The 23,985-nt window shown below is 48.1% G+C and overlaps 1 protein-coding gene across 1 annotated transcript; it reads right to left on the bottom strand.

Moving 5' to 3' along the window:
* Positions 1-1,494: 1,494 nt before the first annotated feature.
* On the bottom strand, positions 1,495-9,256 carry LOC146764945 (TOG array regulator of axonemal microtubules protein 2-like). Its single transcript, XM_085563390.1, has 6 exons — positions 9,155-9,256; positions 8,108-8,211; positions 6,500-6,704; positions 5,094-5,310; positions 3,953-4,039; positions 1,495-1,730 (listed from the first exon to the last, which is right to left on the bottom strand). Exons 1-6 carry the CDS (start codon positions 9,254-9,256, stop codon positions 1,495-1,497), a joined length of 951 nt encoding a protein of 316 aa, XP_085419516.1.
* Between the last annotated feature and the right edge of the window lie 14,729 nt (positions 9,257-23,985).

Raw genomic sequence — 23,985 nt, 5'->3', positions numbered from 1 at the left:
ACAGTCTTCTTTTTATTCCGTTCTTTCCATGAAGTCCTGACAGGCTCCTTTGTTTGCAGTTTCCTTCTGTTTACGTAAGCCGTAATTGTGGTTATCTTTATCTTGTATCGTCAGTCCCCAGGTGTTAAGTGTTTGTGATTTTTCTTTATCTTGCAAATGTTGTGTCCGCAGGCTATTTGTGTATCCTCGTTTCATAACCAATACCTTAGTCTGTAAGCAGTCTGTATTTTCTCACACTCCGTTTCCTATCCTCCGTCTGTGGTTTCTCACGAGTCCGTTTCCTAACCTTTATATATATATCTTAATAAACAATACCTCAGTCTGTGGTTTTCCACATCCAGTTAAAAAGATGTCATCAAAATTCAAAGATAAAGTCAAAACACATTATTCAAAACTATGAGAACATATGTACATCTCTAACTATACTAAAAGAAATCTATAAAAGTCTATAAAAATCTATAAAATTCTATTCAATTCTATAAATTTCAATAAAATTCTATATAGTTCTAAAAATGCTATAAATCCTATTCTTGAAACATTCTGCGGACGTTGGGAAGCTTCTTCCTGAGCCTGGAGGAAACAAATCTCTTCCGGACTGCAGGCAAGGACTTTATGGAAGAACATAAGTACATCTCTAACTATACCAGAAGAATTCTATAAAATTCTATATAGTTCTAAAAATGCTATAAAGCCTAGTCTTGAGACATTTGTGTGATGGTGGGTAGCTTCTTCCTGAGCTTGGAGGAAAGAGAGCTCTTCTGGACTGCAGGCAAGGACTTGGTGGTAAAGGGGACATAGAAGGTGTCCAGAGAAAACTTCTTGGTATCGCTACGACCAGTCAGATCTGCAAAGTGGAGAGACCAAGGGTAACAGAGGCCACAGTGCAAACCTAAAGCATATAAAGCTCCAGATTTCATGGGACAGACTCCTTGGAATCTTCTAAGGAGCTGCAGGGAAGCATGCTGCTGCTGGCAGCCCCTTGAAGCAGGCCCGGGGAAAACCCTGACCCGCTTCCACAGGGCTGCCACAGGAACAGCCTGGCCTCTGGGCTGCCCTGGGACAGCAGGGAGCCCAGAGCCCTGTGCTTTCCAGGAATGGCTCAGCTGCACATGCAGCCTCCTGCTCCTCTCCCTGCCCCACAGCTGAGCACTTGCAGAGCACAGCTGATTGCAGGGGCACATGCAGGGCACAGCTGTTCCCTGGCAATGTGCACAGGCTCTCTGGGCTGCCACAAGAGCCTTCCTCCCACCAGAGAGTGGCCCAGCTCCCCCCTCACCTTTTTGTGAGGCTGAGCCATGCTCAGTCTTCACATTGTCCTCATTGTTTGGAGTTGCTTCAGGGCTCCCATTTCATGACGATGAAGGGCGATGGAGAGAGCGGGGGTAGATGCACACCCTTCCTTAGTGTTTTGTCATTTTTGGCAGACGTAAATAAAGTCACATCCGGAGGTGTCCAAGTCAGAACTTTGTCATCTTTCCGGAGAACATGAGACCTTCACCAGCCCAAAATGTCAGAGAGGTTTTCCTGCACGCGTGGAGGCTTGCTGGCTGCACACTTCTTCAGCTTGGTGCCCATCACCTCGTAGAGGGCCAAGGCAAGCCTGGTGGCCACCGTGCGGATGCTGGCGCTTCGGACAGGCAGCGCCTTGTTCTCCAGGAAGGACCAGAGCACGGGCAGGGCGTAGCGCTCGACGACTTCAGGGCTCCTGGCATAAACCCACTCCACAAGCACTGCCGGGAGAGAGGCACAGCTTCTTACCCACCAGCCTCCATGCAAACAAGGGTCTACCTCTGCCTTTGCTTCTTGGAAGCCTTTCTGGCTAACATCAGCAAAATAGCACACAGAGCCCCATGATCCAGAAACGGGCAAAGCCGCTGATCATCCTTGAAACTGAACCACCAATACCTCAGGACTAATTTCTCCAAACAGAGCCTTGTCCCTGTGGCAGACTTTGTACTTTTACTAAATTATTTCACAATTTGTTTCTGCATGAACAATGAATGAAATATCAAATTGCCTTTTATTTCCATTTAGAAGTTGTCTAAACCCACACTGAAGATTTGGAAATGCACTGTAAGGAGGCAGTTGAGTGATTTCTAATAAAGGGGGTGATTCCATTTTGTAACTTCCATGTAAAGTGCCAGAAGTCTTATCTGACTCCCCTTTGCTCAGTGGCACACAGCAAAGGGCAGTATTAGAACACACTTCAAAGCCCCAGCCCACCAGAGATGGCAGCTGCTTGACAGCTGCCTTAGAAACATCGGTGACTAGCCAGTGTCTTTGGCAGAATGCTTTTGTGCCTTTCAACACGGAGCTGTTTCAAACCTTAGCATGTCTTAGGGAATTACCCAGACCCCACTGCCATGGAATTTGAGCATCTTCATGTTTTAATGGCAGTTCCCCTCCAAATGTTAGTGGCATTTTTTCTTACAATGTGCACTGAAATAGGGGCATAGAGAAAGAAAAATGCTACACAGGGGACTGAAATGTAATCAGAAGGCAAGTGTTTTCTCACATTGTCTCTGAAATCTGCTCTCTGCTCATTTTCTGGACTGAACTATATCAAAAACAGACAAAAATTTGCTAACAACAGGCTCCTTGCATGGCAGATTTGACTGAGGGGTTAAAACCTGAAATGCTAGGGAGACCAGTCTTATTTTCTGATCAGACAAAAAGTTATCTAGTAGCTACTTATTATTCTGTGGTGGAAGAGACTTCATTTTCTCTATGCTGTTAATCCACCAGCAGTCATCAACACTGAAACAGCTCCTGAAAGTACCCAAAACCAATCCTGCTAAGCAGGAAACGGGTAATGGTCCACATTTCAAAATGAGACTTCATTTGAGTTGAAATGCAAATAAAGTCATTGGTCACGACAGAACTTCAGAAAGAGCTATCTGTTCCCACTAAACCTGAGTGAGGACATTTGCACTTTCTAAAGTAGTCCTCATTTTTGTTCATTCCTTTATTTGAAAAAGAGATCAAAATAACTGCAAAACTATATTCCCTGTTCCTGGGGATCTACTTGATTCAAATGCTCTTTGATAGTGGTTTGAAAGAGCCTTTGACATTCCCAATCGCTGAACATGCCCTGTTCAGATTCATAAGGAAGACACAAAGACTATGAAACCTTCTATTTAAAGATGCTGGCATAATTAGCAGTGCCATTAGCCCCAGTTAAAGCAAGGCTATCAGTCGTCTTCTCTACTGTATGTTGAGATTGTCATTTTTCCAATCCTTGGCTACTGCTGACACAGCAAGCTCCTCTGAGGAATCAATTCTCAGCTGCATTTGTAGCATTGTGGACAGTGCTGACACAGGAAGAGGCTGTTTGCACAGCCTGAAATGCTCAGTGCAGTGCCACTTCCACAGCACAGGCAGGCAGCCTCAGCACTCTGCTTCTGCCCCTCTGCCCCCAAAGGCTGCCTTGCACTAAATCCATGCAAGGATAAGTGTGATAGACTCTAACAGAGTATCTGATAGAGTGAGATACACTCTGTGTGGTGAGTTTTGACCTAAGCTGTGACCCCAAGGCTCCGCATGCTTCAGCCTCAAAACTTTCCAAGAGCAAAACAAGAATTCTGTGAGAACAAAACAAACTGATCCCCTGAAACAGCATTTGCCACCATTTTTCCTAAAGGCTCACAGATGTCCCTGAGGCTCCAAGAGAGGAGCCAGCTGGGCTATTTTTAGCCCCTTCCTATCCTGGAGGTGGGTTCTGAGATGTCCCCGTGAGAGCTCAGCCCCCAGGCCCAGCGCCGCCCCCATCTCAGATGCTGCACAGCTCTGCAGCAGCCAGGGAAACCTGCCAGAGACACCTGCCCTGGGTATTGGGCAGGAGGGACAAGCTCAGCACCTCCTGCTGTGGCGGAGCTACTCTACTGTCCATTCCCAGGCATTCCCTGTAAATAATCCCCTAGAGGACCTCTTGGCTTAGAAGGGGAGGCCATACCTGTGATACACTCCGTGACAGCCAGCAGAGCTTCGCCATTCAGTTGGCTCCATTGGTTGCTGAGCTCTTTCATCAGTGATACTTTATCTACAAGTGAAACACACGTTTCTGCTTACTCTTCTGAGGTCATAGCAGAAAGGACAGTGGGGAGGGAAAGGGCAGGGGCAATCCCATTTTATAAAAGAAAGTCATATTCTGCTGATTTTTGAATCCTTTTCTTCTTTCCTGCCAGCCTACTTGGCAGGGTTAAAAGTTCCAAAAGAAAAGCTCTCCTTTCACATTTGAAAATCCAAAGTTGTCTTCTGTACCAGGAGCTAAGTTAACACATTTCACATCAGGCACCTCAAGAGTTCAGTTTCATGTAAGCACTGAAAAGGTTTTGCATCCCACAGTAAAAAGGAAGAACTCCATCCTTGGGACACAGAAAGGCACTGAGTCAGGCAGTTCATGAATTCACAGAGCAGCTGAGGTGGAGAAGGTGGAAACACCCCTTGAAGACCTGCCTCCTCACCACTCAATTTTTCAGGCATTTTCAGAGCTGACAACAATCTGTGTGGCAAAGGAATTTAGAGCAGCCCTTGTCTATGTAGGTGTTTGCTAGAGCCACCTTGCCCCATGCAAAACAACATGTGGAACAAGGCATGATTGACAGCTGGATTTAGACCAGTTTGTTCGAAGGAAATGAACTTGGTGAATCCTAAGTTCCCCTTTGAAAAAAGAAGACAAAGAAGAAAGGTGGAAAATAGGCAGCTAATGCCTATCATGTAGAGCCTTCCAGGTGGCTGCTCTGCAGAAGCTCTGATGGGCTGGTGTCCCTTCATGCCAACAGCAAAGCTGTTCATTTGGGAAGTCAGATGGGGCCCAAGCAAACTTTGCCTCTGAATTGTAGCAAAGCTGTAGTCCAGGACTTTGTCTTCAGATCAGCAGCACAGAGCCAAGGGCTCCTGGGACTTTTGGGAATTGCTGATCACATTCAAGCCTGTTGGAGGACTGGTTCCTAAGGACTGCACCTCCAAAGCTTCTGTGGGTGTCTGCGAGAGCCTTCCACAGACAACAGCAGCTGTCAAGGCACTCAGCGTTCTCTTGTGTCGCAGAGACAGAGACGCAGTTGAGGAGAGTCCATGCTGGGGCTCAGCCTCACCTAAATGAGCAATGGATCCTTCCAGCGCTCTCACAGCTGCGGCATGAACCCCGGGATCCTTTGAGTTTAGATTCTTTGTTATTCCTTCCACCAAACGGATGATCACGGGGCTCAGGGCATCTTCCAGGAGGCCTATGATTTCTGCCAGCACGTCCAGCGCCTTCTGCCTCACTCTCTTATGCGTGTCACATAGTCTCAGGTCAAAATAATCAAAAATCTGTGAAGAGAACAAATAACATGAGAACTTGATTAAAATGACCTTGTTTGAAGAGGGGGTGTGGAAATGAGCACTCAGCAATGTCAAAGGTGAAAGTGATCCTTTCTGTCAGGTCAGCCCTTGCATGCACAATTGCAATGTTTTCCTGTGGGCCTCTCGCTGGAATGGTTCTGCAACCTCATGCTGGTTGAAAGATTTTCATCTGTTTTAAAGAGGTTTAGTTGGGGACAGGAGAGTTCCTATGATGTTTCTCCCCAGCTATAAATCATTCAATCAATTCCCTTTATTAACTGATAAGACTACCTTTGCTTTACAAGAGTGGAAGCTGATATTTACAATGCCCGGGTTTCTATACAGTTGCCTCAAGTACTGAGGGCAATTATGATTCTGCCAAAACTATGGCTGGAGGAGATCTAGGTTTTATTTTGTTTGTCTCAGAACCTGTGTCTGGAGATGGGCAGGGCTCTGATCAACTCTTCCAGGACTCAGACCATTTCTCTAACTAACAGGTAGACTTCTAAAATGCAATGTGCTGTACAGCTCTCATTAGAGCAGGCTCAGTCCCTTGAAAGCCCATTATCAGGCACCAGTTTCTGGAAGAAGGGGAAAAAGCATCTACTGGGAGGAGAAAGGATAGCTCTGTCCTTAACTGTTTTCCTCCTTTTCCAAAGAGAAAAAAAAAAGCCCCCCAAGAAGGGTGAGCACCATCTTTACCTAGAGGAATAGGGACAAGGATGGAAATGAGTAGCCAGAGCTGTGCCTGTGCCAGACAAGATGGAGTTTCCAGAAGTATCCTTTAAAAACATTTAGTTGAAACCAACCCAGCCTGAAACATCTCTTCCCCACTCAAACCCATTTTTTGTCCAGAGAATAAGTGCCATTATTGCTTTCAATGGCTGGATTCCCTTCACATAACCCAACTGGCAGTAGGAGACAGCAGCAGTTAAACCAGCAGGAAATTCTGTCATCATCTGATCAACAGCATCAATATAGAAAGCTGCCAGACAAATACAGCTGGACTGAAAAAACTTGTCCTGAAGCCTGGACCTGAATTCAATTTCTCTGGGTAAGAGGGACCAGCCTGTCCCGAAGAGCCAGGATGTCCTGCCAAGACACACTGAATTAACTTTACTTCCCCAGGCCTGGGAAAGGAGCTGATGGAATGGAACAATGAAGATACCCTACATACTTGGACAATGTTAGTGGAGATGAGCTGGGGTTTGGTTTTGGACAGGTCTAGGAGGAGTGCCACTCCTTCCATCCGTGTCTGAAACTCCTTGGCTTCCAGGAGAAGGTAAAGCTTCTGGAGCGGCTTCATCTCTTCCACAGCTGGAGGTAACGTGACCTGGGCTTTTGCACGGTGTAGGAGGCGTCCATCAGAGGTAGACTCCACCCTGGAAAATAAAACCAAATTAGGACCTGTTGGTAATAATAGCTTCAGTTAATTGTGACCAAAACATCTTGAGGAGCTTTCCTAGTGATGTCATTTCAAGCTAGAATATCATGAGGCTCTGAAGAACAACGTGAGCCTCACGCCAGTCATTACAGGAGACAATCTGCAAGTAACATTCTCACACTGCTCACTCAGAAACACCAAGGATGAGCTGCATCTGATCTATCTTCAGATGACTTCCAAGGCGAACTGCTCACATTGCTTTGTGGGGAAAGATAGACGCTACTTCCAAGTTTAAATGCCTCCTCATATGGGAGGTGTGTGTCTTATAATAAGGAAACACATCATTCTGGAGAAGTGTCTCTACACCAGGCATGACAATCTGGAAAAGTAGCTCAGATGCATTTGAACAGATGAACAGGGGCGTATCTGAAGGGTCCAGAAAAGCAGTAACAGAGATAAAAACAGAAGCCAGACATGCCAGAACTACGCTCACATTTTGTTTGCTTCCCTAGAGACCAGATCCACAGCTTAACAAACCCACTGGGAACATTTCTCCTGGATCAACCTGTCTCTTCCATGAGCATGGGCAGATGCAAGCCATGCTACTGAGACATGTGGTCACTTTCCTGCCACCGCTGAGCGGGACAGCTCTAAATAAATCCCCTCTGTTATCAGAGGAGAACAGGCACAAGCAGCTCTGCCACTAGCATGAAGAGACAGCAAGAACCAAATTCCTGTCTTAAACGCTGATTGCAGCACAGGGGGAAATAAACCAAACATGCTGTCCATTAAGTAAACTATATGAAGGACAGGAATATCAAGACAAAAAGTCCACATTGAGGCACCTGTTGGCCAAAGTTGCTCAGGAATTCCCTTACTACTACTACTGCTACTACTACTCAAACGTCATACTGTTTGAGGGTAAAAAAGCCATGAATCAGCCAGGCCAAACCACATGGATGAGAACTGTATCTTTGGGGAATGGCATCTTGTTTCAAGACTGGGACTTCTCATTAAAACACCCATCTACAAAAAGACAAAAGACTACACTGGGATTTAAAAAGAACACCCTGGTTGCATTTCCTTGTCCCAAGTCAGGCAGCAGAAACCTGGCCCTCTCCGAGCCTCCACAACACTGCCCTTGCCACTGCACTGGATGGTCTGAGCTGTTACCAATGGGTGTCTTTTGTTGCCCAGTTTTTGTGGAAGCCTTCCAGAGAAGTTGTGTTCAGCATAATGCAGAAGTGGACAATTTTTATCCTAGAGCATTTGTAGGGAAAGGAAAGAATCTCTGGCACTGGTCATCTCCAGCAGAAAGATTTTCCTGAGGAAGAGGCATGTAAAGCACATGTCATGTACTTTGTCACATCTAACAAAAGTGCTCCCATCTGACAAAAGTACCGATTGCTAGAAGGCGATGTGGCCTGGGGCTTCTTTGAGCCGTCACTCCTCTTCTTCACCAGGTTCTTCACAGATGGGCGTTCAGCCTTCTGGTTTTCCATCCCCTACAAAGACATCAAGAAACTCCATGAATCTTTAGAATTCAAAATAGGGAATTCCTGGATTAAAACACAAGTTAGAACCAGGACCACTGCTACCAAGGCTTAAGGAAACATTTCCTAACTTACAGAAATAAATGGAGCAGAGATTCAGTGATGCCAACTCTTTGTTTACAATAGCCCAAGGCAGGTTATGGGTGCTATCATACGGCAGTGAGCAGCAGTCTAAAATCCCAAATTCATTATTCTTGAGCATAAATGGGAATAATGCAAACTGGTAGGCAATGAGTGTTCTCAATGGAAGCAGCAGATTTGGACTCCTTGGGGGTTGGCCCACTATTTGGTTCAACACTTACTCTCCCTGCTCCTGCACAAAGTCACACTCCCTTCTATAATGTAGATAAAAAGAAGAAAATCCCCCCCAAACAAACAAACTATTTTCCACTGGATGCTGATGGATTCACCAAGCCTCTTCCAGCTCCACAAGGCTTGACAGCAGGGAAGATATTCCCAAAAGACCAACAGTAATTATAGCAATTAGGTTTGACTTGGACATCTTTTGTATATTTGGAAATGTCCTTGGCACCACTACTTCTGGTGTCTTTTGCAAAGACACTGTTATCCTCAGAAGCACTATTCTCACTTAACTGCTTGACTGGGGGCAGAGTAGGGAGAGCCCGTGGGGCCTTGCCCTTGGATGTAAACCCATTTTCTCCTCTTTCCCTTTCCACTTTGTGATATTCAAAGAATTCAAAGCCCCACTTTTTCCCAAATAATATCAGTTCCTCTGTGGTCTGCAGATGAACAGGCTGGGGATTAACAGCTCATTCCAGGAGCAAAATGATGCAGCAGAAGAGGAATGAGGTAAAGACACATCGAGTATGTTTGATCTCATATTAGCAGTGGCAATACTTGCACAAAGGAGACACTGCTTCTGCCAAGCACTTACTTTCTTCTTAATTCTTGCCAGGATATCTTCCAGGTCATGGGTGGAAAGAGATTGTTCCAAAAACTTCTTAAATTTTGGATTATTCAGCAGCATCTTCACCATCTCCTGTCCATAATGCCTAAGGAAGGAAGGAAGGCAGGAAATGAAAAGTGAACAAAGGAAGAGTGTTAACAGAAGCAGCTGATACCTTAAACTGATCAGGTGCAATCCTTGCAAGAGAAGGCATTACCTACTCAGCAAAGAGGGACATTTGCTTCACTGGACACTGCACAGTGTTGTCAGCTGAACACAAGGGACAAGAGGAGAATGTGGGGCCACGAAAAAATACCATTTCACTCTGAAACTGTGGGTGTGCTTCTGTGGGATCAAAGGATCCCAGGGAACAGGCAAAACACATCTGCTTTGTTGTCAGAGCCTATTAGCAATGTCCTGCTGCCATTGCACAATAATTTGCCTTTCTTTCACTGGCAGGGAAGCCGGAACAAAACACCTCATGCTTGCTTTGGATTATTCTATACTATATAGAATAATCAGGGGCATGGGCAGATAGTTGCTCTGGTGTCCCTGGCAGCTATTAATGGGAATTTCATCATCAAAGTAAGGGGATTTTGGTGGTTTGGGTTGGTTTTGCCACTAGGAAACCACAGATTTCTTCAAGAAGAAATTTGGAGGTGACTGAGCCACAGATAACAGCATTCTACAAACCTGCAGAAGTAGTTTAGAAAGACTGAATACATAGGCTAAAGACCTCTGAAATATTTCTAGGGAAGTCTTAGGTTAATGTGAAATAGATGTTTGGGATCCTTCAGTGATGAAGCCAACACTTTGCCTTTATCGTGTGCACCTAAGGCCAGTCAAAACTTTTTGACTGGCTAATCAGAGCTCTTTTGATCTCAGTAAAGAATCCTTCAAGTCACAGGAAGTTGGCAATGCTCTTTCTTGGTGGCCAAGCTCAGGTTACCCACTACAGTCATTTCCCCAGGCCATCCAGAGCAGTGGTCACAGCACCAAGGCTGACAGAGATCAAGAAGTGTTTGGACAATACTCTCAGGCACATGGAGTAACTCTTGGGGTGTCCTGCACACAACCAGGAGCTGGACTTGATGACCCCAATGGGTCCTTTCAAACTCAGCATATTCCATGATTCTGTGACCCTTATCCACACTGTGAGGTAACTTAATGTAACCTTTAGTTTCCACTCCTTTGTAGTTTTACCCTTTATAGCCAGACACAAAACCATGTTCCCGTTTTGGGAGGTGAAATGAAGATCATTACCTTGTGTCCTGGTGACAGTCCTGAGCAAGTGTCCCTGCCACGTGTGCCAGTGGCTCAGCCCTGGGTGTGCCTGCCAGCTTCGTGACTCCAATTCTCTGCACCAAGGACAGGAGGAGCTCGGCCGCGCACTTCCGCACCTGGACGTAGCGGCTCCTGGGAAGAAGAGAGCAAACCCTGGGCACAGGGAGAAGGAGCAAGAGCAGCACAGGCCTTGTCCAGAGCCTGCTCCCTGTCCTTGCTGGGGGAAGGAGGCCTGGGCTCTCCCTGCAACTTCAGACACCTGTAGAAGGTTCTGTCCTCAGATAAACACAACGTTAGCAGGGAAAACACGCTGTGGGGCGGGAAGTTGCCGATATCCAGCAATGCAGCCTCTGTCTTTTGTAAAGATTGGCAAGGGATACATCTGAGTGTTTTGACCCTATTCCAAAGCTGAGGAAAGGGTGGCAGGCATTTTGGCCAGGTTGTCCTGATCTAGAGACTGTCTCTTGGGAACTGTCAGGCCCAGCACCAACACTTAAGGCAGCATTTTCTTCAGCTGTCCCGTTGCACTCAGCCTGTGAAGGTGCCTGTCAAGTGATTCATCATCTCAAGGCTAAGATGAAATATCAGTTTGAATGGAAAGTAGAGCTCTCAGGCCAGGACAGTCATACAAGCCTCCTTTCGGCAGGAGCTGCACCTGCTGTGCAGGCAGTGCCACACCCAGCACATTCTGCCCCATGTGCTGCACGCCCCAGCAAGTACCCTCCGTATTTCTCACGTTAATTGAATCATGAGGATACGTGGTTTTTCCCAGCACTGCAAAATACCCAACAGCGCTCACAGCGGTAATTGCAAATGTTTTCCCTCTTCCCAAAAAAGCACAAGGCTTTCTCCTTGGCCTTTGCAGGCACTTTCATTTCCCCAGTGGTCACCAGGTCTAGGAAAAGCTGACAGACTGGGAGAACTCCAGGAAGCAGCAGGAAGCTGAGTCAGAGGAACTTTAGACTGGATATTAGGAAAAGGTTTTTCACCCAGAGGGTGGTTGGGCACTGGAACAGGCTCCCCAGGGCAGTGGTCACAGCATCAAGCCTGACAGAGTCCAAGAAGCATTTGGACAACAATCTCAGGCACTTGGTGTGAGCCTTGGGCTGTTCTGTGCAAGGCCAGGAGCTGGACTCAATGGTCCTGATGGGCCCCTTCCAACTGCCCCTATTCTACAGATCTGTGATTCTGAGAACTAAGAGGCTGCAGCAGGGCAGAAATAGGTGACAAGAGGAAAGAAATGAGGTTGAAAGAGAATCAAGTCCCTGAGTTCACAGAAGACCCAGGATACAGGACCCTTCCCTGCGACCATTCCCATTCTCTCTCTCTCACCCCTTCCCCCACCCACACAGGAGAAGGTGAAGAATATCACTCAAAGAAGAAGAACCTACTTGGCTCCCTTGTCCATGAGAACAGTCATTGCTCATGCAGGAGTCACCTTCTCTACCATGATGGCCAGGGCCTGACAGGCTGCCTTCTGAACAAACTCTGTGGAGTTCCACACCATGTGGAGAAGGACCGGAGCAACCTCATCCACCTCGGAATCCATGTCCTTCCTCAAGAGTGCAAACAGCTCTCCCAGAGTGACGATTGCAGAGCAAGACAGCTTTGACCGCAGGCTGGTCACCTGGGGAAGTCATGAGAGGAAACATAAGAATCACCTTGAAAAGAAAACCAGTTGCCTTAGACAAAACTCCCGGGAAATCACAACACCTCCCACTGTGTCCAGAGGAGCAAAAAAGCACAGTAAGAGCAGAAGAGCCCAAGCACAGAAAGGTACCTCCTCTGGCACCAATTTCTGCCCTCAGACCTGCTTACTACAGGCCTAAAAAATATATTTCACTAAAGTGTGCTACTTGACCCTTCTGTAATAGCAACTGCTTTGATTTTAGGGCCTTTTGTTTGAAAAAGAAGCAATTAACGCAAGGGCTGCTTTCAAACCATAAAGGCACAAGTCATAAAGATAAAAGACTCAGGTGCTCCTGTTCAAAAGAGCAACAGCTGTAGTTGAAGCACTCAGACAGGAAACACAAAACACAGGCTCAGGTCTACAGACTAATTTGCAGTGTTGAATTACAGCTTGGGCAGAGAAGGCACACCCTGAGCACACATGGAGATGAGCGAGCACACAGCTACTCTACACACTGTGTATGAAGTGTGGGGGACAATTCAGAACAATGTTCTCACCTCGCTGGTAACTGCCAAGCAAATCTCACGAAGTCGACAAAGCAGGACTTCTGAATGGGACTCAGCCAGCTGTTTGATGATGCAGAGTCCCTTCTCCTTCATCTCCCTGAAAGGCAAGTACCAAAAAGATGGATTTTTCTCTAGCCAAGAGCTAGGCAGCACCCTCTGAAATGACCAGGCTGGCAGCTCAGTCAAACCATGGGAGGTGCTTTTCATAGCGTAGTTAATGAAATCATAGACTCAGGATGCTGTGGCTGTCAAAAGCATACAAAACTCCAAGAAGCAAACAGGGGGGTGTCAGAGTCTTCATTTGTGGCCTTTCTGAAAACCTCTGGCACACCAAGTCTCTCTGTCACTACTTCCTAGAAGCTGTGAGGCCAGGCCATGCTGCTGTTTCTTGTCACGTCCCTGTACCTGTCCCTGAGACACAGTCCCATGGGGCTGCTCCTGGGACATTTTCCTTCTTTGTCAGCCCCAGCAGGCAGTTCAGCAGGGAGAGTCTGCGCTGCCACTCTGGAGCCAAGTTTCCACTCTATAGTCTCGGCCTGTGTGTCACCTACTCCACTGCACTGCACACTTTCCCCCAAAAAGCATCAGAGTGTCCCAGAACGGTTCCACCCCTGGGCAAGAACTGTTGAAACCCTGGCTTTTCCCAAAACACTCCTACCTAAAACAACCCCCACAACAGCAACATGTTATTTAAGAGGTGCAAACAACTGTATCTCTCAGCACTTGCTTTGCGCAGGCTCTCAGCTACAGGAAGGTCTGAGGGCTGCAGCACAGGGCTGGTGACCGATCCCACGGGCACCCCTGGGTGTCCTCCTGACCCCCACACCTGCAGGAGCTCTCTGCACCTCACAGGGCACCAAAGAGAAAGGGGAAGAGAAAGCAGAAGAGAAAAGGCAAAGCAAAGGCGACTGCACAAGGAGGCAGATTTTTCATGCTTATCCCAGTGGGAATGGAGGCCTTATCCCCCTGTGTGAATGAAGCATCCACCAGAGAGTGGATGCTAACCCAGACATCACAAAGAGAACCAGTATCACCTGGCATTTGTAGAGTTATCACCTCTGGGCCTCCTTCTGTCTGTGTAAAATGTTGGGACACATTGTGAGTATTGACAAAACATCTCAGGCCCATATGAAGCAGTGAGAAGGAAAAGTTGAATTCCAAAAATGCAAGGCTCCTAGAGGATTTTCTTTCTTTTTCCTTCTCTTCTGCCATGAGCTCTTCAGAAGTAATGACAGACTGAGGGACTTGAAAGCACAACTCAGTCGGTTTCTCAGAAAGAGGAACTCCCTGAAGCTGCTTCTGGGACTGCCATGCAGGAGGTCACAGGGAGACCCTGTCACCTGCCATTGCTGGCAGCAGTGGGAGCAGAGAGGAATCTTACTCAGTCCCACTGGCCTAGTGGCCCAAGGCACCCAAACCTGCACTCCAAACTGCTGCCATCCTGCTTCTCCCTTCAGCCAGCAAATCATGTCGTTCCAGGGCCTTCTCTCTCCCCTCAAGATTTCCTTTGCAGCCCCGTGGAGCAGCAGGCAAAGCGAGGAAGCAGCACGGACCTGCTGCAGCTGGAGCACTGCTGCAGAGCAAGGCTGAGAAAAGGCTGCTCTCAAATCTTGATCCTCTCAGTGCTCTGCAGTGGTTTCAGCAGTGCCCTTCGGCCCTCTGGGCTCTCGGGGCTCAGAGGCAGCAGCAAGACTCACTTCTAACCAACCTTAATGCTGAGAGGGACGCAGCGTGAACGGGGCCTTTCTTACCAGTCGTCGCTGCCGAGCGAGGACAGTGCCTCCTGCAAGGACTGCTGTGGGTCTGCAGAGGCCGTGTCCTTCTGCCCAGTCCCACGGCGCGGCTGCTCTCGGCGCTGGGCACCAGCGGCCGTCTGCGAGGTCACTGTAAGGACAGGGTCGGCCATGGGCGCTGCAGCCCCGGGCAGGGCACCCCGCCATGGAGCGGCCTGCAGCCCATCTCCCAGCCACGGCTCCCTGGGCACACACGGGCACTGGGGCAGAGGCTTCCCTGCTGCCTGGCGCCTTGGGCTCCTTGCTTTCCCCCAGCCTCCCCGGCTGGGCACAGCTCCAGGCTGAACCTGACCATGGCCCCGCAGCGCCAGCTCCCCAGTGCCACAGGGGCCACAGCCAGCGGCAGGTTCCTGCGGCCGCAGAGCTCCCGCTCCCTGCCAGACAGGGCCGGCAGCAGGGCTGGCCAGCCAGGAGGGAGCCCCTCAGGTGCCTCTCTTGCCTCAGCGCCCTGATTTCCCCCAGCCCTGGGGATGGGGCACTCTGCAACTCCCTGAGGAGAAACCTGCAGCTGCCTGGCCACAGCACCGAGCCAAGGCTGAACAGCCCAGCCCTGCTGGGCCCGGCTCAATCCCCACGGAGCAGCTGCCAGGGAACAGCCACACCTGACCCTTCCCACCTGACAGCGCCTCTGCCTCCACTGACCTCAAATATCCTAGACAGCAGCCAGCTGAGTGTACATACATTTAGCCTGCTATTGGGAAGGGAGTAATTTATGGATTTGCTTCTTTCCAAGCATCATGAACCTTTACTCTTTCAGAGCTACACACTTGCTGTATTTCAAAGATGCTGAGGTGAAATTTATTTGTCATCAAATGGATGTGTTTACTGTGCACTGCCTAAGCTTTCTCTTGCAATTTCCATTCTAGATGGTTGATAAAAAAGCCTTCCAAATGCAAACTGGGGTAAAAAGAATGCGAACACCGATGCAAATTTTTGGCAGATGCACTCTCTTGATAAAAAGTTGTCCTGGGTTTGCCTTAATTGAGTTTTTTGGTAAGGGAAAAAAAAATTACATAGCTTGAGAAAAATCAGATGATAAATGCATTTCTTATGAAACCCATCTCTCATCAAAAGCACTCTCAGTCAAAAATTTCATGTTGTGCACTCAAAAGCTCATTTTCTAATGTGTAGATGAATACATTTGAGCTGTCTTTTTAGACATGATGGAGCATAAATATTGCACAGAATCTCAACAAACTGCTCTAGACTGTGTAGCGTTTTTGGCTACCTTGCAGGTTCTCACAAAATATGGAGGAAGGCTAACATCAAAAATACTCAGACAGGAGCTAATCTGTGTGTCACTGATGTACCCCAGCCACTGACATCAGCAATGGCCCTGCAGAAGCATGCAGACACACACATCTAGATCCACTATGGATGGAGAGCCATGTCAGGCTAGTTCTGCTCAATTCTGAACGTGGAAGCAGCATCACTAGAAAAGAGCATTCCAAATATCATTCCGAGCTCCCTTCTTCTTATTTCACCCTACTGGGGATCACAGCACAGGCAGGCTACCCACAAAAGAGAGACAGGAGCCACTAGGGACTATCTGCTGAGTGTTTCCTGCAGGCAGCCAACAGCCTGGGAGCAGCAGGCAGCCCCCTGTGCCTGTCACTGCTGCACACAGCCGCTGTATTTGCTGGGTGGCACAGGAGGCACTGCTTGTTTCCTCTTGGCATTGCAGCCCGTGGGATGGTGGCAGCGAGGAGCCATCAGGCACTTCTGGGAGCAGCAGCACGACTGCACCGAGCCGCTGACGGCCGTGCAGAGCCAGCCCTTGCTGGGAGAGCAGAAAAGCTGCATGCAGAGCCGGACAGCAGCCCAGGCAGAGGGCCCAGATGGTGAGTGCACAACTGATCCTGGTGGTTCTCGTAGGTGCACGGTGAGCACACCCTGGCAGGCTGCCCTGCAGCTCATGCCTGCAGTCACAGCAGCCTCCTGGCACCAGTTATCCGGATGGGCAAAAGGCAGAGCTTAGGCCTTTACCCCGATTTCATTCAGCTCAACTTTCCAATGGATTTCTAGAACCAACTGCTACAGTACTACCAAGCTGGAGTAACTCCAAAGTAGATTTGATGTTCAATCTCAGGACGGGCTATGGACCCGAGGTTCCAGCTGTGCTGGCTGAGGCAGGAGGCAGTTTGTGCTCCTTGTGCAAGGAAAAACCAGTGCAGGGAAAAAGCTGCCAGGGAGCAGGCTTACCTGTGGAGTTGCGTGGGAAGCTGCCATCCCCATGGATGGTGGACGTACTGGGCAGTAAGGGCATGTTGTCCTGCTTCCTCACAACCTGCTTCTTCAAGTCACTACCAGGCTGTTTTCTCTGCCCACTAGCAGCTGTGCCATCGACAGGTGGTAGCCTAAAGCCTGCAGGGACCAAAGAGGAGCTTGTAAGTGGAGGGTGCTGGGCAGGGTGACAATCGAAAATCCAAGGAAACTCGCTGGAGGTGGGTAATATCTCTGTTATCCCAAAGAACTTCAAGTATAACAATGGAACACTAACATGGGACAGTGATCACAGAATCACAGAATATTAGAAGAGTTTGGGTTGGAAGGCACCTTTAAGCACCATCTAGACCAACTCCTATGAGCAGGGACATCTTCATCTAGATCAGAGCCTCATGTAAACTGGCCTTGAACACCTTCAAGGATGAACCAACAACAGCTTCTCTGGTCAAACCCTTCCAGCTTTTCATCCCCTTTAATTTAAAAAAAAAAATTTCTCCCTAATATATAATCTAAATCTACCCTCTTCTAGCTTAATAGCAAACTGCAGTGATGCTTGCCCTAAGAAACAAGGAAGAGCCAGTATTGCTTTGCTTTTGTTGTCCTGTTGCAGAGGCTGTCAGGGGAAGTTTCCAAAAGAAAGTGCAGATAACCTTGCATGATGCCCTCGGGCTGAGTGCTGCCTCCTTAGGGCCCTGCTGCCGCCCTCGGGGCAGCGCTCCCAGCCCTGCAGTCAGAGCCCCTGGGCCGGGATTCAGTTGGGAACGCTGCTTGCTCCTGGGGCTACAACAGAAGCAATGGCTGGGGCTTCAGCACAGCTCAGCAGTGCCAGCTCCTCAGCAGGGAGCGGCAGGAGGAGGAGCTCTGGTGTTTTAATCAGAAGGAGCTGGACTTTGTTTCTTCCAGGCTGCAGCCTTGTTGAAAAGCATTCTTTTGGACTTGCCTTCCCTGATGGCTGCTCTCCAGGAGAGAGTCTGAAGCCCCAGTGTACTTTGCAAGACAGAATTTTCTACTCTGAAAGACTGCAGAGGTGAAGGTGGGAAGCTGATATTCTGGTACTGACTCAGTGAGGCCATGGACAAGACACTTCATGCTTCTGTATTTTTCTTTGGCAAACAGAAATAAATCCTATGCAAGCTTCCGCCCCAATGCAAGCGAAACAGCATCCCAGCCTGATTGCAACACTGTGCAAAGTGCAAGCAAGTGGTCAGAAAAGACCACAAGTGTAGCCAACACTTACTTGCTCCAGCTGCATCCCCAGGCTCAACTGGCTGAGGAGGAAGCTGCAAGGATGCTTGATTTTGTCTCCTTCTCTCCAACTCTTTCTCCAGAAGCTCCATTTTCTTCCGCTCCAAGTTCTTTTGAGCCAACTTGCACAATGCAGGACGGATCTAGGTGCAATGGAAATACATCACAGACTGTAAGCAGAGACACACAAACCAAACACAACATCTCATCAGGAGCACACAGTCCAGAGTGCTATAGGCTTCAGTGCAGCTCCACAGACATTCCAATAATTTCAGAGCAAGGTCTCCCATCCTCACCCTGGCTATTACACACAGTGAGGTGAAACACTTCAATGCCATAACCTTCTACTGCTGCCACTGCAACCTCTGTCAGGAAGGCCTACTTGAAGCATGAAAGTCATAGGAGTGCCCCAAGACAGATGAAGAGCTCACATGGCCAGTGAGCAGGCAATTCAGTTCCCACAGGCCATGGCAGGAGAATAAACACTGTGTGCAATACCCAGCAAGGAGGGGTAATGAGCTGCTGCTTAACACTCATGGCCAGGAATTGCAGCTGTTTCTCACTTCCTGCCTTCGCAAGGATTCAGCTCTGAAGGGCTCTGAAGGACTTGGGCTCTGAGACCACGAGACCAAAAGGAGGAGTCATATGAAAACAAGTTGTAGAAACACTGATGTTAATGAGCAGAAAACTTGAGAAGGAGAGGGCTGTGAGATGCAGCCACAAAGGTATCCTGGAAAAGTCAAACTCTCCCATTTAATTTTGCAGCCTTGCTTACACTCAACATTAGAACCTTTGCTTCTCTGCTTCTGAGGATGCACTTTGCCCACATTCACTGATGGGTAGTTTGCTCTGCCATTCAGAACTTCTCTAAAAGAGCTTTTGCACATAAAGAATGCTTCTGGCATGACCTTAGCACCATCTCCAAACCAGTGACCCTGTCTGGCACCACTGGAAATAGCCAAGCAATTGCTCTGTAGCTGTCCAATAGATTCCCAAGATAATCTCCATCCCCATCTCCCAAGGGGTGGAAGATGATAATTTCCAGTGACATTTTTGGCCAAGCACTAAACAGCCACTGGAAAGGAAGTCTGCTAATCCCTGTGCTTACCCCTTACCTTTCCAGAGCTGTCCCTCAGGTCACTGTCACTCATTAAAACAGGACTGGTGGGATGAATCAACTCCTTGGCCTGGCTCAGTGGAAGGCCTGGTAATGGAAGCAAAGGTTCATGTAAATCTCTGGCAGACTTCAAGCCCCCAAAAACATAATTGTGGGCAACAGGCAAGTCAGGTTGCAGACTGCAGAGCTTCCATAAAACACAGAGATTGGGATTGAGAGCAGCAAGGTACATATGCCTAGAGTGTGATGGAAGCTACCAACTTGAAAGCATTGGCTGACCCAGATGAACCAGAGATGGCATTTTGTCTGGCACAATTCCACTTGTCAGGGATCAGGCAAGGCAGGGAGGGAGGACAGGGCAGAAGGCATCTCCTCCCCCAGCCTCAGCCTGTAACCCTGACACAGGCAGAGAGAGCTGGGGAAGAGATTTCCAAAGGACTTTCTGTTCTAGCAGGTTTCCCTATTTCTGCCAGTGCAAAACCAGGCAATGTTCATGAACCTCCTTCACTCCTCAAAGGGTGCAGCTCAGAAACTGCCCCAGGGAAATTTTTTCTGCTTCAAGGGCAGGAGGAAGGACTGGGAACATTTGTCATTTCATGCTAAATGCCTTCCTTTGCTCTACTAATTTTGACTCTCAAAAGCTTGCAGGGAGATGAAGCATTGAGAGGAATGTTTCCTTTTCCTGCACTGCATTTCCTGGGCCCCAAGGTACCATTCCATCTCCTGCCATTCAACACTTCATACTGGAGGAATTTTCACTGCACCACCAGAGAACGCTCCCAGTGACTGGGCTTTGGGAGAGTCCACTGAGAACATCAAGGAATTGAAATGACTTTTAAGGAATGTTCAAAAGAATGGGTTTGAACCTAGTTTTCCAAATGTTCACCTCTGAGTCTAGGTTCCAATGGTCATTTTAGGACAGACATGCCCTGTACCTACCTGCATGGTCAGAGCTCTTCTCTTGGCTGCTGCTGCTGGGTTTTGGCCTGGAAGAAAAGGAGGACAAAGGAACAAATGAGGAGGTAGAAAGAGAAGGGAGGGAATGAGTGTGCCATGAAAGGAGGCAAACCTTCTTAGCATGGTCACTGATGAAGGAGGAAATGCAACACATAAAGATGCACAGGAAGATGGAAAGCTGATTAATTGTCCTTAAGCTTTCAGTTGCTGTTGTCACTCAGAGCTGGCTAAGCTCTGGGTGAAATAATATCCAGGCCCTGACTCCTCTTCCCCACCTCCACCTCTGCTCTTGGGCCGTCAGTGTTGTGTTTGATTTTGTGCTGGCCCTTCATAAATGGGCAAAATGCTGAATATGGAGGGGTCTGCCTAAATACATGGGACACTTTGGAAAGTCACTGCATGAGAATAGAAGGGCGAGGTGAACCACACCCTGGAGCAGCAGACACCTTGGCTTACCTCATCTCCTGGGACTCCTGGAAAACCAGCTGGAGAGGGCTTCCCACTGACCCTGCAGCATTGCCAACAGGGAGATTTCCTGCCTTGCGTATTGGGGGGATCGAAGGTGGTCCCAGTGACCTCTTCTTCAAATCCCCTTCAGTGGAATTCACCATGGAAGCCTGGAAAGAATAGAAGAGATGCTCAGATCAAGCATCCAGCCTTGCCCTGATTCATGCATTAAGATATTTAGATATGTTTTCAACTGGCACACGGCAGGAAACAACAGTCAAACTCATGGAGCAGCTTGGCCCAGGATGGGAAATGCAAAGGGAACTGCTGAGGGACAGACCACGTCACACATTTGACACCTCTCTCCTCACACTCATTCCTCTGCAAGTGTGGCTACATTTAAACATGGCATGCAGATGTGTGACATCAAGAAGTTCTGAGACATAAAGATGGTTCACAGATATATGTAGGATACTAAATGGAGAAGGATTTCTCTTCCAGAATGGACAATTTTAGCGGCTCTGACTGCTAGTTGGTGTTTTCTCCACCATAACACAGAGGAGGAACCACGACACAGCCCAGAAGCCATTCCAAGACCTCTCCTGTTACTGACACATGCTGAGGACACAAAGCCTGCACTTCACACCCACTGCAAAGGCAGCCTGAAGTGCAGTGTCCAGCAGAGCTCTTCCATGGCTCAGCTGCTTCCCTGGGCTCACACCACAGGAAAAGGTCTCCAGTCTCTGCCTACAGCACTTTAACAGAAAATCTACCATACACGACTTATCTTGGCATCCTTACCTTACACATTATTCCATCTGAGCTCAGCTCCAGGCTCTTTCTTCTGATATCATTGTAGGCAGTGCAAATTTGGCTTTTGTCTTTTTCTTCATTATATATCTTGCTTGGCTTGATGGATGAAGAGCTCTCGGGGATGGGTGGCAAGGGCTTGGAGGGAAGGAGTGACATCAGATGTGTCTGGGGAAGGTTCTTGGTAATAGTGTAGCCAGTTGGGGCTGCAATGTGGAGACACAAAATATAACAGAGGCCACAATGTAAATCGAAATGATCTGAAGCTCCATGGCACACATTTCCTGGAATCTTCTAAAGAGCTGCACAGGGTAGCATGCTGCTGCTGGCAGCCCCTTGAAGCAGGCCCGGGGAAAACCCTGACCCGCTTCCACAGGGCTGCCACAGGAACAGCCTGGCCTCTGGGCTGTCCTGGGACAGCAGGGAGCCCAGAGCCCTGTGCTTTCCAGGAATGGCTCAGCTGCACATGCAGCCTCCTGCTCCTCTCCCTGCCCCACAGCTGAGCAGCCCACAGCTCCAGGGGCACTGGCAGAGCACAGCTGATTGCAGGGGCACATGCAGGGCACAGCTGTTCCCTGGCAATGTGCACAGGCTCTCTGGGCTGCCACAAGAGCCTTCCTCCCACCAGAGAGAGCCCTGCTCTCCCTCACCTCTGTGTGAGGCTGAGCCATGCTCTCAAGGGAAGAAGGGTGTTGGGTGAACTCCCACCTTTACAATCAATCCATCCAAGGCTTGATGGGGCACCCAAGGGGATTTTTAATTAATCAGGAGATCACTCTCTTTTTATTTTTCATGAAACTAGCATCACTACAATTCCTCTGGACTGCATGGAGCTGGTGAGCCAGCAAAGAAAGCTTCTACAACTTTGCTTATGTGCTGCTCCTTGCCAAATCTACTACATTCACATCCCTTTCCTTCTAAACTTTTGCCAATCCACATGGTCGCCAGAATTTGGCAATTACACCTAGGAAGTAATTGTTTTCCAAAGCTGCTTGTCATGGCCTTTGTTTCTCTAACTCCCGCTCAGTTCTGGGTTGGCTTTGGTTGGTTTCTTTTACTTCTCCTCACAACAAATGAAGTCCCAGCTCATGAACCATGGCATTTCATTTGTTAGAAGAAGCTTTGCAATCCACATTACATGTCCCCAGCATTCAAGGAGTCTGTATCTGCAGGAGAAACACTGGCCATGAAATTGTAAATTGCCAATTTTGCCCTGCTTCATTGCTCCATGGGATTTTCCCATGCTTTCTTTCCTGCAGAGATAACCAAAAGCAACATAAAACATTAACTGACTCAAAACATTTCTGATCCTGGCTAATACTGACAATTCCAAATTTCCTTACTGGAAATAGCAGAGGGCAGGTCATTCTGAAATACTCTCCAACAGAGTGTTTAGAACTAAAAGAACTAATTCTTTACATGGTTTCACAGAGGATAAAATCATGTGGCATCCTAGCAGGAAGAGAGGAATACCTGCCATAAAATAGGATTTCCTTCCCTCTCTCAAATGGTAAGGAATTTAATAAAACATGGGCAGGCAAGGAATAAGGAGATAGCTAATTCCAAGGCCAGAATAAATCCACAAAAAAAATCACCTTATTTAGTCGGTAATACTTCTCAATAGCTGGTGCTCCAAGACATTCCAGCTTCAGAGCAGCAATAAAGGAGTCATTCCAAAGGAAAATCTGACAGAACCCAGGATTTGGCACAACTAACCCTGAGCAAAGGAACCAGGGTATCGGATCCCATTTCTGCACCAGCAGAATAATTTCTTCAAATCTCACCTTCCCTAGCATTGCACACCCAGAGATGGCAAAGGAGCAACAATAGGGCCATGGAAACTTTCAACTTGAAAGCATTGGCTGACCCAGATACATCAGAGATGGCATTTTGTCTGGCACAATTCCACTTGTCAGAGATCAGGCAAGGCAGGGAGGGAGCAGGCAAGGCAGAAGGCATCTCCTCCCCCAGCCTCAGCCTGCCACTCTGACACAGGCAGAGAGAGCTGGGGAAGAGATTTCCAAAGGACTTTCTGCCCTGGGATGTTTCCCTATTTTTGCCAGTGCAAAACCAGGCAATGCCCATGAACCTCCTTCACTCCTCAAAGGGTGCAGCTCAGAAACTGCCCCAGGGAAATTTTTTCTGCTTCAAGGGCAGGAGGAAGGACTGGGAACATTTGTCATTTCATGCTAAATGCCTTCCTTTGCTCTACTAATTTTGACTCTCAAAAGCTTGCAGGGAGATGAAAGTTATGTGAAGCAATGAGAGGAATGTTTCCTTTTCCTGCACTGCATTTCCTGGGCTCCAAGGTACCATTCCATCTCCTGCCATTCAACACTTCATACTGGAGGAATTTTCACTGCACCACCAGAGAACACTCCCAGTGACTGGGCTTTGGGAGAGTCCACTGAGAACATCAAGGAATTGAAATGAATTTTAAGGAATGTTCAAAAGAATGGATTTGAACCTAGTTTTCCAAATGTTCACCTCTGAGTCAAAGTTCCAATGGTCATTTTAGGACAGACATGCCCTGTACCTACCTGCATGGTCAGAGCTCTTCCCTTGGCTACTGCTGCTGGGTCTTGGCCTGGGGAAAAGGAGGAAAAAGGAACAAATGAGGAGATAGAAAGAGAAGGGAAGGAATGAGTGTGCCATGAAAGGAGGCAAACCTTCTTAGCATGATCACTGATGAAAGAGGAAAGGCAACAAATAAAGATGCACAACAAGATGCAAAGGTGATTAAT

The sequence above is a fragment of the Lonchura striata genome, chromosome 30 (genome assembly GCF_050655825.1).
Source record: "Lonchura striata isolate lonStrDom1 chromosome 30, ASM5065582v1, whole genome shotgun sequence".
Classification (NCBI taxonomy): Eukaryota; Metazoa; Chordata; class Aves; order Passeriformes; family Estrildidae; genus Lonchura; species Lonchura striata.
Note: the sequence above shows the minus strand (reverse complement) of the source record. Positions and strands in the feature narration are given on the sequence as shown.

What these genes read in the sequence shown, in the direction of transcription:
- LOC146764945 (XM_085563390.1), bottom strand. Translation starts at nt 9,256, where the DNA reads ATGGTGAAGATGCTGCTGAATAATCCAAAATTTAAGAAGTTTTTGGAA. An exon ending in TCTCCACTAACATTGTCCAA is followed by an intron (nt 5,311 to 6,499) that starts GTATGTAGGGTA and finishes TTCTCTTCACAG; the next exon opens with ATTTTTGATTATTTTGACCT. An exon ending in AGGATCCATTGCTCATTTAG is followed by an intron (nt 4,040 to 5,093) that starts GTGAGGCTGAGC and finishes TTTCACTTGTAG; the next exon opens with ATAAAGTATCACTGATGAAA.